This window comes from Cherax quadricarinatus, chromosome 55 (genome assembly GCF_038502225.1).
Source record: "Cherax quadricarinatus isolate ZL_2023a chromosome 55, ASM3850222v1, whole genome shotgun sequence".
Lineage (NCBI taxonomy): Eukaryota > Metazoa > Arthropoda > Malacostraca > Decapoda > Parastacidae > Cherax > Cherax quadricarinatus.
Window position 1 is genome coordinate 11,951,116 of NC_091346.1, and position 14,678 is coordinate 11,965,793.

The following is a 14,678-nucleotide window of genomic DNA, read 5'->3' on the forward strand; positions in this document are numbered from 1 at the left end:
AGAACAGGTCAGGAGTCAACAACACCACACAACCCCCGATAAATGGAATTGAGGGGGATTTGGAAGGATAAAACCATTGATTAAACCTTTCTGATCTACCAGAATGGAAAGGAGTTAGAAGTAAATTGCGGAAGCCTGACTGTGAAGTGAGATGGGAAGGGGAGTGTGTAATAAGGGGTTAACTGTAAGGGGTTTGTGAAGTTAAGGGAAAAGTGAGCAGTGAAGAGGCTTTTGAAGAGGAAATTTTACTAGTAATTCAGTGGTGATTGCTAAAGCAGATACTAAGTGTACTAGGGACTGGAAAAGAGAAATAAATATTATTGTATATGAGTAAAAGAGCGAAGAGTGAAAATGGCAGGCATTAGGGGGGTACAGGCTGCCATAATTATATTTATATTTCTTCTTCAATTCCATGAAGAAAGAAATCAGTCATGGGGGCTGGAAAAGGTGAATGGAGTAACAGTGCCCTGGACAGTAAAAGCCCAACAGTTGCCATCCTACCAGAAAAATAAATATCACTATCGCTGCAAGGTATGGCAACACCGCATACCCAAACAAAAACAGTGGCACACAGCTCTTATTGTAGCGCTCTTAAGTGGTGATATCCAAATTAATCCAGGACCTCAAACTATTGTGCAGAGGCAAAACAGACAGATAAATGACGGCGATAATGATGGTCTAGTAGCTAGGAATGATAACCTTAACTCCATATGTAATGCATACATAGGTCAATGTGAGACAATACAGCCATTATTATCTCAAACACTACCAAACAGGTGCATACACTGTACTAAAGTACGCATGAAAAACAGAAAAGGCACCTTATGTAAAATGTGTAAGGGGTGGGTGCATGATGGATGTATGTACAATTATAGCAATGGTGCCAGAATTCATTTTGTGTGTAACAAATGCACTTTGGCACAGTTACCCTTTAGCAGTGATGACATTGATTTACCTAATTTTAATACAAATGACCCATTGCCATATATTGATGATTATGATTGTTTTATGAAAACAGGCCTTCACTTCATTCATGTCAATGCAAGATCACATCTTCCTACATTGGCAGAGATTAGGATTCTAGCTAACAAAATTAGGGCGGCAGTTATAACCATCTCTGAATCTTGGTTGGATGATACGGTGACTGACGACGAGGTCAAAATAGAAGGTTACAATATAAAACGCTTAGATAGGAACAGAAAGGGTGGTGGAATATGTGCCTACATTAGAAATGTAGGTTGGTAGTAGGTTGGATAGGTAGTAGGTTGGTAGACAGCAACCACCCAGGGAAGTACTACCGTCCTGCCAAATGACTGTGAAACAAAAACCTGTAACTGTTTTGCATGATGGTAGGATTGCTGGTTTCTTTTTCTGTCTCATAAACACGCTAGATAACAGGGATATCTTGCTTCTCCTACTTACACTTTGGTCACACTTCACAGACACGCACATGCATATATATATATATATACATACATCTAGGTTTTTCTCCTTTTTCTAAATAGCTCTTGTTCTTTTTTATTTCTTCTATTGTCCATGGGGAAGTGGAAAAGAATCTTTCCTCCGTAAGCCATGCGTGTCGTATGAGGCGACTAAAATGCCGGGAGTAATGGGCTAGTAACCCCTTCTCCTGTATACATTTACTAAAAAAGAGAAGAAGAAAAACTTTATAAAACTGGGATGCTTAAATGTGCGTGGATGTAGTGCGGATGACAAGAAACAGATGATTGCTGATGTTATGAATGAAAAGAAGTTGGATGTCCTGGCTCTAAGCGAAACAAAGCTGAAGGGGGTAGGAGAGTTTCAGTGGGGGGAAATAAATGGGATTAAATCTGGAGTATCTGAGAGAGTTAGAGCAAAGGAAGGGGTAGCAGTAATGTTAAATGATCAGTTATGGAAGGAGAAAAGAGAATATGAATGTGTAAATTCAAGAATTATGTGGATTAAAGTAAAGGTTGGATGTGAGAAGTGGGTCATAATAAGCGTGTATGCACCTGGAGAAGAGAGGAATGCAGAGGAGAGAGAGAGATTTTGGGAGATGTTAAGTGAATGTATAGGAGCCTTTGAACCAAGTGAGAGAGTAATTGTGGTAGGGGACCTGAATGCTAAAGTAGGAGAAACTTTTAGAGAGGGTGTGGTAGGTAAGTTTGGGGTGCCAGGTGTAAATGATAATGGGAGCCCTTTGATTGAACTTTGTATAGAAAGGGGTTTAGTTATAGGTAATACATATTTTAAGAAAAAGAGGATAAATAAGAATACACGATATGATGTAGGGCGAAATGACAGTAGTTTGTTGGATTATGTATTGGTAGATAAAAGACTGTTGAGTAGACTTCAGGATGTACATGTTTATAGAGGGGCCACAGATATATCAGATCACTTTCTAGTTGTAGCTACACTGAGAGTAAAAGGTAGATGGGATACAAGGAGAATAGAAGCATCAGGGAAGAGAGAGGTGAAGGTTTATAAACTAAAAGAGGAGGCAGTTAGGGTAAGATATAAACAGCTATTGGAGGATAGATGGGCTAATGAGAGCATAGGCAATGGGGTCGAAGAGGTATGGGGTAGGTTTAAAAATGTAGTGTTAGAGTGTTCAGCAGAAGTTTGTGGTTACAGGAAAGTGGGTGCAGGAGGGAAGAGGAGCGATTGGTGGAATGATGATGTAAAGAGAGTAGTAAGGGAGAAAAAGTTAGCATATGAGAAGTTTTTACAAAGTAGAAGTGATGCAAGGAGGGAAGAGTATATGGAGAAAAAGAGAGAGGTTAAGAGAGTGGTGAAGCAATGTAAAAAGAGAGCAAATGAGAGAGTGGGTGAGATGTTATCAACAAATTTTGTTGAAAATAAGAAAAAGTTTTGGAGTGAGATTAACAAGTTAAGAAAGCCTAGAGAACAAATGGATTTGTCAGTTAAAAATAGGAGAGGAGAGTTATTAAATGGAGAGTTAGAGGTATTGGGAAGATGGAGGGAATATTTTGAGGAATTGTTAAATGTTGATGAAGATAGGGAAGCTGTGATTTCGTGTATAGGGCAAGGAGGAATAACATCTTGTAGGAGTGAGGAAGAGCCAGTTGTGAGTGTGGGGGAAGTTCGTGAGGCAGTAGGTAAAATGAAAGGGGGTAAGGCAGCTGGGATTGATGGGATAAAGACAGAAATGTTAAAAGCAGGTGGGGATATAGTTTTGGAGTGGTTGGTGCAATTATTTAATAAATGTATGGAAGAGGGTAAGGTACCTAGGGATTGGCAGAGAGCATGCATAGTTCCTTTGTATAAAGGCAAAGGGGATAAAAGAGAGTGCAAAAATTATAGGGGGATAAGTCTGTTGAGTGTACCTGGTAAAGTGTATGGTAGAGTTATAATTGAAAGAATTAAGAGTAAGACGGAGAATAGGATAGCAGATGAACAAGGAGGCTTTAGGAAAGGTAGGGGGTGTGTGGACCAGGTGTTTACAGTGAAACATATAAGTGAACAGTATTTAGATAAGGCTAAAGAGGTCTTTGTGGCATTTATGGATTTGGAAAAGGCGTATGACAGGGTGGATAGGGGGGCAATGTGGCAGATGTTGCAAGTGTATGGTGTAGGAGGTAGGTTACTGAAAGCAGTGAAGAGTTTTTACGAGGATAGTGAGGCTCAAGTTAGAGTATGTAGGAAAGAGGGAAATTTTTTCCCAGTAAAAGTAGGCCTTAGACAAGGATGTGTGATGTCACCGTGGTTGTTTAATATATTTATAGATGGGGTTGTAAGAGAAGTAAATGCGAGGGTCTTGGCAAGAGGCGTGGAGTTAAAAGATAAAGAATCACACACAAAGTGGGAGTTATCACAGCTGCTCTTTGCTGATGACACTGTGCTCTTGGGAGATTCTGAAGAGAAGCTGCAGAGATTGGTGGATGAATTTGGTAGGGTGTGCAAAAGAAGAAAATTAAAGGTGAATACAGGAAAGAGTAAGGTTATGAGGATAACAAAAAGATTAGGTGATGAAAGATTGAATATCAGATTGGAGGGAGAGAGTATGGAGGAGGTGAACGTATTCAGATATTTGGGAGTGGACGTGTCAGCGGATGGGTCTATGAAAGATGAGGTGAATCATAGAATTGATGAGGGAAAAAGAGTGAGTGGTGCACTTAGGAGTCTGTGGAGACAAAGAACTTTGTCCTTGGAGGCAAAGAGGGGAATGTATGAGAGTATAGTTTTACCAACGCTCTTATATGGGTGTGAAGCGTGGGTGATGAATGTTGCAGCGAGGAGAAGGCTGGAGGCAGTGGAGATGTCATGTCTGAGGGCAATGTGTGGTGTGAATATAATGCAGAGAATTCGTAGTTTGGAAGTTAGGAGGAGGTGCGGGATTACCAAAACTGTTGTCCAGAGGGCTGAGGAAGGGTTGTTGAGGTGGTTCGGACATGTAGAGAGAATGGAGCGAAACAGAATGACTTCAAGAGTGTATCAGTCTGTAGTGGAAGGAAGGCGGGGTAGGGGTCAGCCTAGGAAGGGTTGGAGGGAGGGGGTAAAGGAGGTTTTGTGTGCGAGGGGCTTGGACTTCCAGCAGGCATGCGTGAGCGTGTTTGATAGGAGTGAATGGAGACAAATGGTTTTTAATACTTGACGTGCTGTTGGAGTGTGAGCAAAGTAACATTTATGAAGGGATTCAGGGAAACCGGCAGGCCGGACTTGAGTCCTGGAGATGGGAAGTACAGTGCCTGCACTCTGAAGGAGGGGTGTTAATGTTGCAGTTTAAAAACTGTAGTGTAAAGCACCCTTCTGGCAAGACAGTGATGGAGTGAATGATGGTGAAAGTTTTTCTTTTTCGGGCCACCCTGCCTTGGTGGGAATCGGCCAGTGTGATAATAAAAAAAAAAAATTAGAAATGACTTAGCTTACAACCCAAGACCTGATTTAAATAACAATAAACTGGAGATTCTATGGTTTGAAGTGCTGCTTCCTAAGACCAAACCCATCTTAGTAGGAACTAGTTACCGCCCTCCTACCCAGGACCAGTTCTTAGAAGACTTTTCCAGAGTCTTGTCCGGAGTTGAAAACAATTGCGAGACAATAATACTGGGCGACTTCAATATCTGTTTTCAGCAGCAAAATAACGGGCTATGCAAAAGGTATAAGCAAATTCTAGGATTAAATAGTTACACTCAACTAATTAATACACCAACCCGGATCACACAGTTCTCAGCCACCCTAATTGACCACATACTTTGTAACTGCGCTGAGAACATTAGTCAGTCAGGCGTCATTACCACAGGTCTTAGTGATCATTTCATCATTTACTGCACCAGGAAAATCACTAGGGATAGGATAGGCCTACACAGGACAATAAAAATGAGATCAACTAGAAACTACAGTAAAGAAACACTGGTAAATAGGCTACACAATTGTGACTGGACAGAGATAACAAGTTGCACGGACGTAAACGATGCCTGGGAAAAATTCAAAACAATGTTCACTATCATCCTTGATAATATTGCACCAGTTAAAGAGGTTAGGATTAAACGAAGAACTGAACCCTGGATGAATACCGAGATATTAGATAATATGAAATCCAGAGACCAGCTGCTAAAAAGATTTAAAGCAAACAGACAGGATATTGCAGCACTAAATGAATTCCAAAGGGTGAGGAACAGAGTACAAAGACTTATAAAAGGAGCAAAGGCAAAGCACTACTGCTCAAAAATTGAAGAGTATAAGCATAACCCCAGAAAGCTCTGGCAACAACTAAAACAGTTGGGGTATAGCCATAAGCCAGTAGATAGGTCTAACATAGTACTCACTATCGATAATGAGGTATGCCACGAAACATCTAAGGTGGCAAATTGCTTTAATTCATACTACACATCTGTTGCATCAACACTAGTAAGTAACCTACCAGCTGCATCAAATACCTTTAACACAGACTCTGATAAGTTTCAAACATACTATACCAATAAAGGGGTAACCCCAAACAGTTGTCAACTAGTAAGTGTATCTCATGACTTTATTCAAAAAGAACTAAGCAGGTTAAACCCAACTAAGAGCACAGGCCCTGATAACATCCCGTCTAAGTTCCTAAAAGATGGTGCTTCTGAACTGTCAATCCCTATTGCTCACATAATAAATCTATCAATCACCACTAATACCGTACCGGAGGGGTTCAAGGAGGCCAGAGTTACTCCTATCTTCAAGAAAAATAGTAGGTCTGATGTAAGCAACTATAGGCCTGTTAGTATACTCAGTATAATATCTAAAATTCTAGAGAGGGCGGTGTATTCTCAAGTAGTTAAGTACCTTAAAGACAACAACATTCTCCATAGCTATCAATCGGGCTTTAGAAGATCCTACTCAATCGACACCTCCCTTATTAATCTGATGGATTACCTGAGAACTGAAATGTCAAAGGGGAACCTCATAGGTATGGTAACCTTAGACCTGCAAAAGGCCTTCGATACTGTCAACCACAATATATTATGTAATAAACTTCAAGCTATCGGTATAGGTTCTGTAGACTGGTTTAAGTCCTACCTTAGCAACAGAAGATAAATAGTCAAAATCAACAAAACAGAATCAGAACCCCTGCCGATAACATGTGGAGTTCCCCAAGGTAGTATTCTGGGTCCCTCATTATTCTTACGTTATGTCAATGATATGCCTATCAGTGTCAAGTGCAAACTCCTACTGTATGCAGATGACAGTGCTCTGTTAGTGTCAGGTAAAGACCCACAAGATATTGCTAATGTTTTAACACTGGAACTGGAGTCCTGCAGCAAATGGTTAGTAGACAACAAACTATCATTACACCTAGGAAAAAACTGCAGTCATTCTCTTTGGCACGAAACATAAACTGAGAAGGGTAAATAATTTTAATGTTCAGTGTAATGGGGAGCCCATCACTTTGGTTTCATCAGTAAAATATTTGGGAATCCCCTTTGACCCATGCATGTCAGGAGAATTGATAGGGAACAGTGTAGCAAAGAAAGCGAATGCCAGACTGAAGTTCCTGTATAGACAAGCACAGTGTCTACCTACTGAGGCTCGCAGGACCCTATGTCTAGCCCTTATACAATGCCATATGGATTACACTTGCTCTTCATGGTACTCTGCCTTGACAAAAAAACTGAAAGATAGACTGCAAATCACCCAGAACAAAATCGTAAGATTCATCCTGGGGCTGGGACCAAGAGAACATGTAGGCCAGGATGAATTACAGCAGTTGGATATGCTGAATGTTGAAGACAGAGTAAAACAACTGAAGATAAATCATGTTTATAAAATTGCTCACAAACAGTGTCCAGAATATCTTGCTGTCAATTTTGTCAAGGTTGGGAACCAAAGCAATCATAGTACTAGGGGGAGAGAGCACAACTTTGTAGTACCCACAGTCAATGGCCAGGCTTCAAACACCTTTTATTTGTACATGTCAAAGCCAGTCATAGCATGAACCAGTTCAAGAAGAGTGCCAAAAGGTGTCTGATGAATGTAGCTACAGAAAGGGAGGGGAATGATTTTCTATTTTTTAGCTAACATACATGTAAATTTTACCTTATTCCTAGTAATGACCCTCGTATTGTAGATAGTATTAATGACCCTCGTGTAGTAGAGGGCTGAGGAAGGGTTGTTGAGGTGGTTCGGACATGTAGAGAGAATGGAGCGAAACAGAATGACTTCAAGAGTGTATCAGTCTGTAGTGGAAGGAAGGCGGGGTAGGGGTCGGCCTAGGAAAGGTTGGAGGGAAGGGGTAAAGGAGGTTTTGTGTGCGAGGGGCTTGGACTTCCAGCAGGCGTGTGTGAGCGTGTTTGATAGGAGTGAATGGAGACGAATGGTTTTTAATACTTGACGTGCTGTTGGAGTGTGAGCAAAGTAACATTTATGAAGGGGTTCAGGGAAACCGGCAGGCCGGACTTGAGTCCTGGAGATGGGAAGTACAGTGCCTGCACTCTGAAGGAGGGGTGTTAATGTTGCAGTTTAAAAACTGTAGTGTAAAGCACCCTTCTGGCAAGACAGTGATGGAGTGAATGATGGTGAAAGTTTTTCTTTTTCGGGCCACCCTGCCTTGGTGGGAATCGGCCAGTGTGATAAAAAAAAAAAAAAAAAAAGTTATCTTCATTGTAGAATAATAAGAAAATATTATAACCTTTATATTATAATAATAAGGTAAAAGGACCCCAATGGAAATAAGTCACTCTGTCTGACTTTTTTGGGTTATCCTAGGTTCTCTACACATATGCTGCTATGTATGATAATTCTATGTAACTGTATTTGTGTATACCTGAATAAACTTACTTACTTATTTAAAAATACTAATGATGCTATTATACACATGCTAGAACATATATACACTGCAATAGAGAAAAAAGAAGTCCCACTGGGGATCTTCATTGACTTACGTAAAGCTTTTGATACAGTTGACCATGACTTGCTCCACATAAAATTGTCACACAATGGTATAAGAGGGCACTCCCTCAACTACCTCAAGTCATACCTCAGCAACAGAAGCCAATATGTGTACACAAATGAGGCAAACTCTTCCGCACAGCCAATTACAGTTGGTGTCCCACAGGGAAGTGTCCTAGGCCCTCTTCTCTTTCTCATATACATAAATGACCTACCAAATGCAATGCAACTACTCAAACCCACACTATTTGCAGATGACACTACATACGTCTTCTCTCACCTGAGCCCAGTCATGCTAGCCAATACTGTAAATACCGAATTACAGAAAATATCTACCTGGATGAGGACTAACAAACTTATTCTAAACATTGATAAAACCTATTACATTCAGTTTGGTAATAGAGCTACAGATGTCCCTCTTAACATAATGATAAACGGATCACCTATCACAAAACTCACAGAGGGAAAATTCTTAGGAATCCACCTTGTTAATAGACTCAAATTTCAAACACATATACAGCAAATTTCCAAGAAAATTTCCAAGACCGTAGGCATACTATCGAAGATACGGTACTATGTTCCACAGTCAGCCCTCCTGGCCCTATATCACTCACTTGTTTACCCCTATCTCACCTATGGAATTTGTACATGGGGCTCAACAACAATAAACCATCTCAGACCACCAATTACCCAACAAAAGGCTGCAGTCAGAATAACAAATTCCCACTACAGGCAGCATGCTCCACCAATATTCAAAACTCTAAACCTACTCACCATACAAAACATCCATACTTATTACTGCACCTATTACATACATAGAACACTTAACTCGGATATAAACTCTCCCCTCAAACGACTCCTTACCAACCTCAACAGAACACATGACCATAACACAAGGCACAGATCACTCTTTGATGTTTCTCATGTCCATCTCATGCTATGCAAAAACTCAATGCACATAAAAGGCTCCAAAATCTGGAATTCATTACCTGTAAATATAAAAGAAACACTGTCTGTCTATAAATTCAAGTCTCTTCTCAAAAATCACTTACTCACCTACAACCAAATAAATACTGAATAATTGTTGTATCTTAAAAATTGTATCTCATAAATGTTTAACCTGATACCCAATCAAACTTTGTTATTTTTTAATTACATTACCTAACAGAATACTCCATTCTACTGAATGCACAGCAATACAGTAAATGACCATATGACCTGTCTTTGTAATACTCATTTGTGCTTAATTGTTATCTGTTTACAATAATGTTTTACCACTGAATATATCACTGCTTAGTTAATCTTAAGTTAATTTTAAGCCTGCCCATAATGCTCTGCATACAAGGGGCTTTGGCATGTTGCACTTAACTTTATTCATTTGTACTACTCTGTATCATGTTCAAATTAATACATAAATAAATAAATAAATAATCCCTGGTGGTTGCTCTCTACCAACCTACTACCACAGGATGGTTGTACCTCCCTGGGTGGTTGCTGTGTACCAACCTACCACAGGACGGTTGTATGTCCCTGGGTGGATGCTGTCTACCAACCTACTACCACAGGATAGTCGTACCTCCCTTGTGGTTGTTGTCTACCAATCTACTACCACAAGATGATAGTACCTCCCTGGCGATTGTTGTCTACCAACCTATTACCACAGAACGGTAGTACCTCCTTGGTGGTTGTTGTCTTCCAACCTAGTACCACACGACGGTAGTACCTCCCTGGTGGCTAATGTCTACCACCCTGGTTGTTGCTGTCTACCAACCTACTACCACAGGACGGTAGTACCTCCCTGGATGATTGTTGTCTACCAACCTACTACCAGAGGACGGTAGTACCTCCCTGGTGGCGGCTGTTTACCAACCGACTACCACAGGATGATAGTACCTCCCTGGTGGTTGTCTACCAACCTACTACCACAGGATGATAGTATCTCCCTGGTGGTTGTTGTCTACCAACCTACTACCACAGGATGATAGTACCTCCCTGGTGGTTGTTGTCTACCAACCTACTACCACAGGATAATAGTACCTCCCTGGTGGTTGTCTACCAACCTACTACCAGAGGACGGTAGTACCTCCATGGGTGATTGTTGTCTACCAACCTGCTACCAGAGGACGGTAGTACCTCCCTGGTGGTTGTTGTCTACCAACCTACTACCACAGGATGGTAGTACTTCTTTGATAGATTTATACAAAATGTTTTGCATATTATGTGGTTAATTCTGAGCATAAAAATGTATCAAATTAGTGGTGCAATAACTACATGATGACAGTATTATTATCAGTAATAGTAGTACTAAGACTAGTAGTAGTTGTAGCAGTATTAAGACTAGTAGTAGCAAAAGTAGTAGTAGTAGTTGTAGTAGTATTAAGACTAATAGTAGCAATAGTAGTAGCAGTAGTTGTAGTAGTATTAAGACTAGTAGTAGCAATAGTAGTAGTAGTATTAAGACAAGTAGTAGTAATAGTAGTAGTACTATTAAGAGTAGTAGTAGTAAGAGTAGACATAGTAGTAATAGTAGTAGTAAGAATAGTAGCAGTAAGAGCAGTAGTAAGAGTAGTAGTAGTAAGAGTAGTAGTAGTAAGAGTAGAAGTAGAAGTAAGAGCAGAAGTAGTAGTAGTAAGAGTAGAAGTAGTAGTAAGAGTAATAGTAGTAGTAAGAGTAGAAGTAGTAGTAAGAGTAGAAGTAGTAGTAATAGTAGTAGTAATAGTAGTAGTAGTAGTAGTAGTAGTAGTAGTAGTAGTAGTAGTAGTAGTAGTAGTAGTAGTAGTAAGAGTAGTAGTAGTAAGAGTAGTAGTAATAAGAGTTGTAGTAGTCATAGTAGTAGTAGTAGTAGTAATAGTAGTAGTAGTAGGAGTAGTAAGAGTAGTAGAAGTAGTAAGAGTAGAAGTAGTAGTAAGAGTGGTGGTGGTGGTGGTGGAAGAGGTAGAGGAGGACAGTAAGGGTCACACAACACTGCGGAGGAGGAGGTAGAGGAGGACAGTAAGGGTCACACAACACTGCGGAGGAGGAGGTAGAGGAGGACAGTAAGGGTCACACAACACTGCAGAGGAGGAGGTAGAGGAGGACAGTAAGGGTCACACAACACTGCAGAGGAGGAGGTAGAGGAGGACAGTAAAGGTCACACAATACTGCGGAGGAGGAGGTAGAGGAGGACAGTAAGGGTCACACAACACTGCGGAGCAGGAGGTAGAGGAGGACAGTAAGGGTCACACAACACTGCAGAGGAGGAGGTAGAGGAGGACAGTAAGGGTCACACAACACTGCAGAGGAGGAGGTAGAGGAGGACAGTAAGGGTCACACAACACTGCAGAAGAGGTAGAGGAGGACAGTAAGGGTCACACAACACTGCGGAGGAGGAGGTAGAGGAGGACAGTAAGGGTCACACAACACTGCAGAGGAGGAGGTAGAGGAGGACAGTAAGGGTCACACAACACTGCGGAGGAGGAGGTAGAGGAGGACAGTAAGGGTCACACAACACTGCAGAGGAGGAGGTAGAGGAGGACAGTAAGGGTCACACAACACTGCAGAGGAGGAGGTAGAGGAGGACAGTAAAGGTCACACAATACTGCGGAGGAGGAGGTAGAGGAGGACAGTAAGGGTCACACAACACTGCAGAGGAGGAGGTAGAGGAGGACAGTAAGGGTCACACAACACTGCGGAGGAGGAGGTAGAGGAGGACAGTAAGGGTCACACAACACTGCGGAGGAGGTAGAGGAGGACTGCAGAGGAGGAGGTAGAGGAGGACAGTAAGGGTCACACAACACTGAGGAGCAGGAGGTAGAGGAGGACAGTAAGGGTCACACAACACTGCAGAGGAGGAGGTAGAGGAGGACAGTAAGGGTCACACAACACTGCGGAGCAGGAGGTAGAGGAGGACAGTAAGGGTCACACAACACTGCAGAGGAGGAGGTAGAGGAGGACAGTAAGGGTCACACAACACTGCAGAGGAGGAGGTAGAGGAGGACAGTAAGGGTCACACAACACTGCAGAGGAGGAGGTAGAGGAGGACAGTAAGGGTCACACAACACTGCGGAGGAGGAGGTAGAGGAGGACAGTAAGGGTCACACAACACTGCGGAGGAGGAGGTAGAGGAGGACAGTAAGGGTCACACAACACTGCGGAGGAGGAGGTAGAGGAGGACAGTAAGGGTCACACAACACTGCAGAGGAGGAGGTAGAGGAGGACAGTAAGGGTCACACAACACTGCGGAGGAGGAGGTAGAGGAGGACAGTAAGGGTCACACAACACTGCGGAGGAGGAGGTAGAGGAGGACAGTAAGGGTCACACAACACTGCAGAGGAGGAGGTAGAGGAGGACAGTAAGGGTCACACAACACTGCGGAGGAGGAGGTAGAGGAGGACAGTAAGGGTCACACAACACTGCGGAGGAGGAGGTAGAGGAGGACAGTAAGGGTCACACAACACTGCGGAGGAGGAGGTAGAGGAGGACAGTAAGGGTCACACAACACTGCAGAGCAGGAGGTAGAGGAGGGCAGTAAGGGTCACACAACACATCGGAGCAGGAGGTAGAGGAGGACAGTAAGGGTCACACAACACTGCGGAGGAGGAGGTAGAGGAGGACAGTAAGGGTCACACAACACTGCAGAGGAGGAGGTAGAGGAGGACAGTAAGGGTCACACAACACTGCGGAGGAGGAGGTAGAGGAGGACAGTAAGGGTCACACAACACTGCGGAGGAGGTAGAGGAGGACAGTAAGGGTCACACAACACTGCGGAGGAGGAGGTAGAGGAGGACAGTAAGGGTCACACAACACTGTGGAGGAGGAGGTAGAGGAGGACAGTAAGGGTCACACAACACTGCAGAGGAGGAGGTAGAGGAGGACAGTAAGGGTCACACAACACTGCAGAGGAGGAGGTAGAGGAGGACAGTAAGGGTCACACAACACTGCGGAGGAGGAGGTAGAGGAGGACAGTAAGGGTCACACAACACTGTGGAGGAGGAGGTAGAGGAGGACAGTAAGGGTCACACAACACTGTGGAGGAGGAGGTAGAGGAGGACAGTAAGGGTCACACAACACTGCGGAGGAGGAGGTAGAGGAGGACAGTAAGGGTCACACAACACTGTGGAGGAGGAGGTAGAGGAGGACAGTAAGGGTCACACAACACTGCGGAGGAGGAGGTAGAGGAGGACAGTAAGGGTCACACAACACTGCAGAGGAGGAGGTAGAGGAGGACAGTAAGGGTCACATAACACTGCGGAGGAGGAGGTAGAGGAGGACAGTAAGGGTCACACAACACTGCAGAGGAGGAGGTAGAGGAGGACAGTAAGGGTCACACAACACTGCGGAGGAGGAGGTAGAGGAGGACAGTAAGGGTCACACAACACTGCAGAGGAGGAGGTAGAGGAGGACAGTAAGGGTCACACAACACTGCAGAGGAGGAGGTAGAGGAGGACAGTAAGGGTCACACAACACTGCAGAGGAGGAGGTAGAGGAGGACAGTAAGGGTCACACAACACTGCAGAGGAGGAGGTAGAGGAGGACAGTAAGGGTCACACAACACTGCAAAATCAAAAAATAACCAAATGAACAGCAAACTTAAACATTACAACTTGTGTTTATTCTTCTTAGAAGTAAATTTTATTTTTTTTTTTGATATAATGACCATAGAATAAATTCTTTATCAAGGTTTATGACCCCAATACTTTTATACATTTCAAGTTTAGGAAAATCTTTGAAAGCTGAATTTCATGCCCTTTTTTTTTGTGGTAATATCTTGATGCATCACCTCACTTATTCCTAGTCTTCAGGTGTATCATCTTAATCACTACTTTTTAAAAAAATAGGCATGTCATGAAGATAATGAAATATTTAAATACTGTACCTTTCTACTCAGTTCTGGTATTTTCAGCAATTCTAGAAACATCATAAAAGGACTATTAGGCAATTTAGGCTTTCCAAGTTTTTCCCCTTCAATGTTCTTTCTTCGCCGAATGTATTTCTGTTGCTTCTTGTTTTTAAGTTTCTTTTCCAATTTCTTCATTTTATTAAGATCTTTTGGGTTCATCATTTTCACATAATTTATATACCTAGAGTGAGAGACAGAGAGAGAAAAGTACAATTAATTAAAGAAAACTGATACTAACTGTAATTTATCATTGTCATAAGGAACACATTCATTGAAATCCCAGAAATTAACTTCAAAATGTGCATATACCTAGCTGCTACACTTCTGCATTGTCTTAACCATGGGGGAGGGAAGGGGGAGGGAATGTCTGTATGACTCTTAGATCCTGACCTTGTGCGATGAGAATAAATCGCTGGTGAGTGGAAAAGATTAT

General features: G+C 42.4%; 1 protein-coding gene across 11 annotated transcripts in view; it reads right to left on the reverse strand.

The window, feature by feature from the left end:
* The window catches only part of LOC128699014 (transcription factor A, mitochondrial), a 168,295-nt gene that overhangs the window by 51,268 nt on the left and 102,349 nt on the right, over nucleotides 1-14,678 (reverse strand). For 6 of the 11 annotated variants that reach the window (XM_070096819.1, XM_070096817.1, XM_070096816.1 and 3 more), the window contains one exon: nucleotides 14,222-14,426. The exons of 1 other annotated variant lie outside the window; for it this stretch is intronic. In XM_070096819.1, the coding sequence (XP_069952920.1) occupies nucleotides 14,222-14,426 (205 nt within the window). Of the gene's footprint in view, nucleotides 1-14,221; nucleotides 14,427-14,678 lie in introns of those variants that run through there. 4 more of the 11 variants (XR_011393532.1, XR_011393529.1, XR_011393533.1 and 1 more) reach the window with 3 other exon arrangements.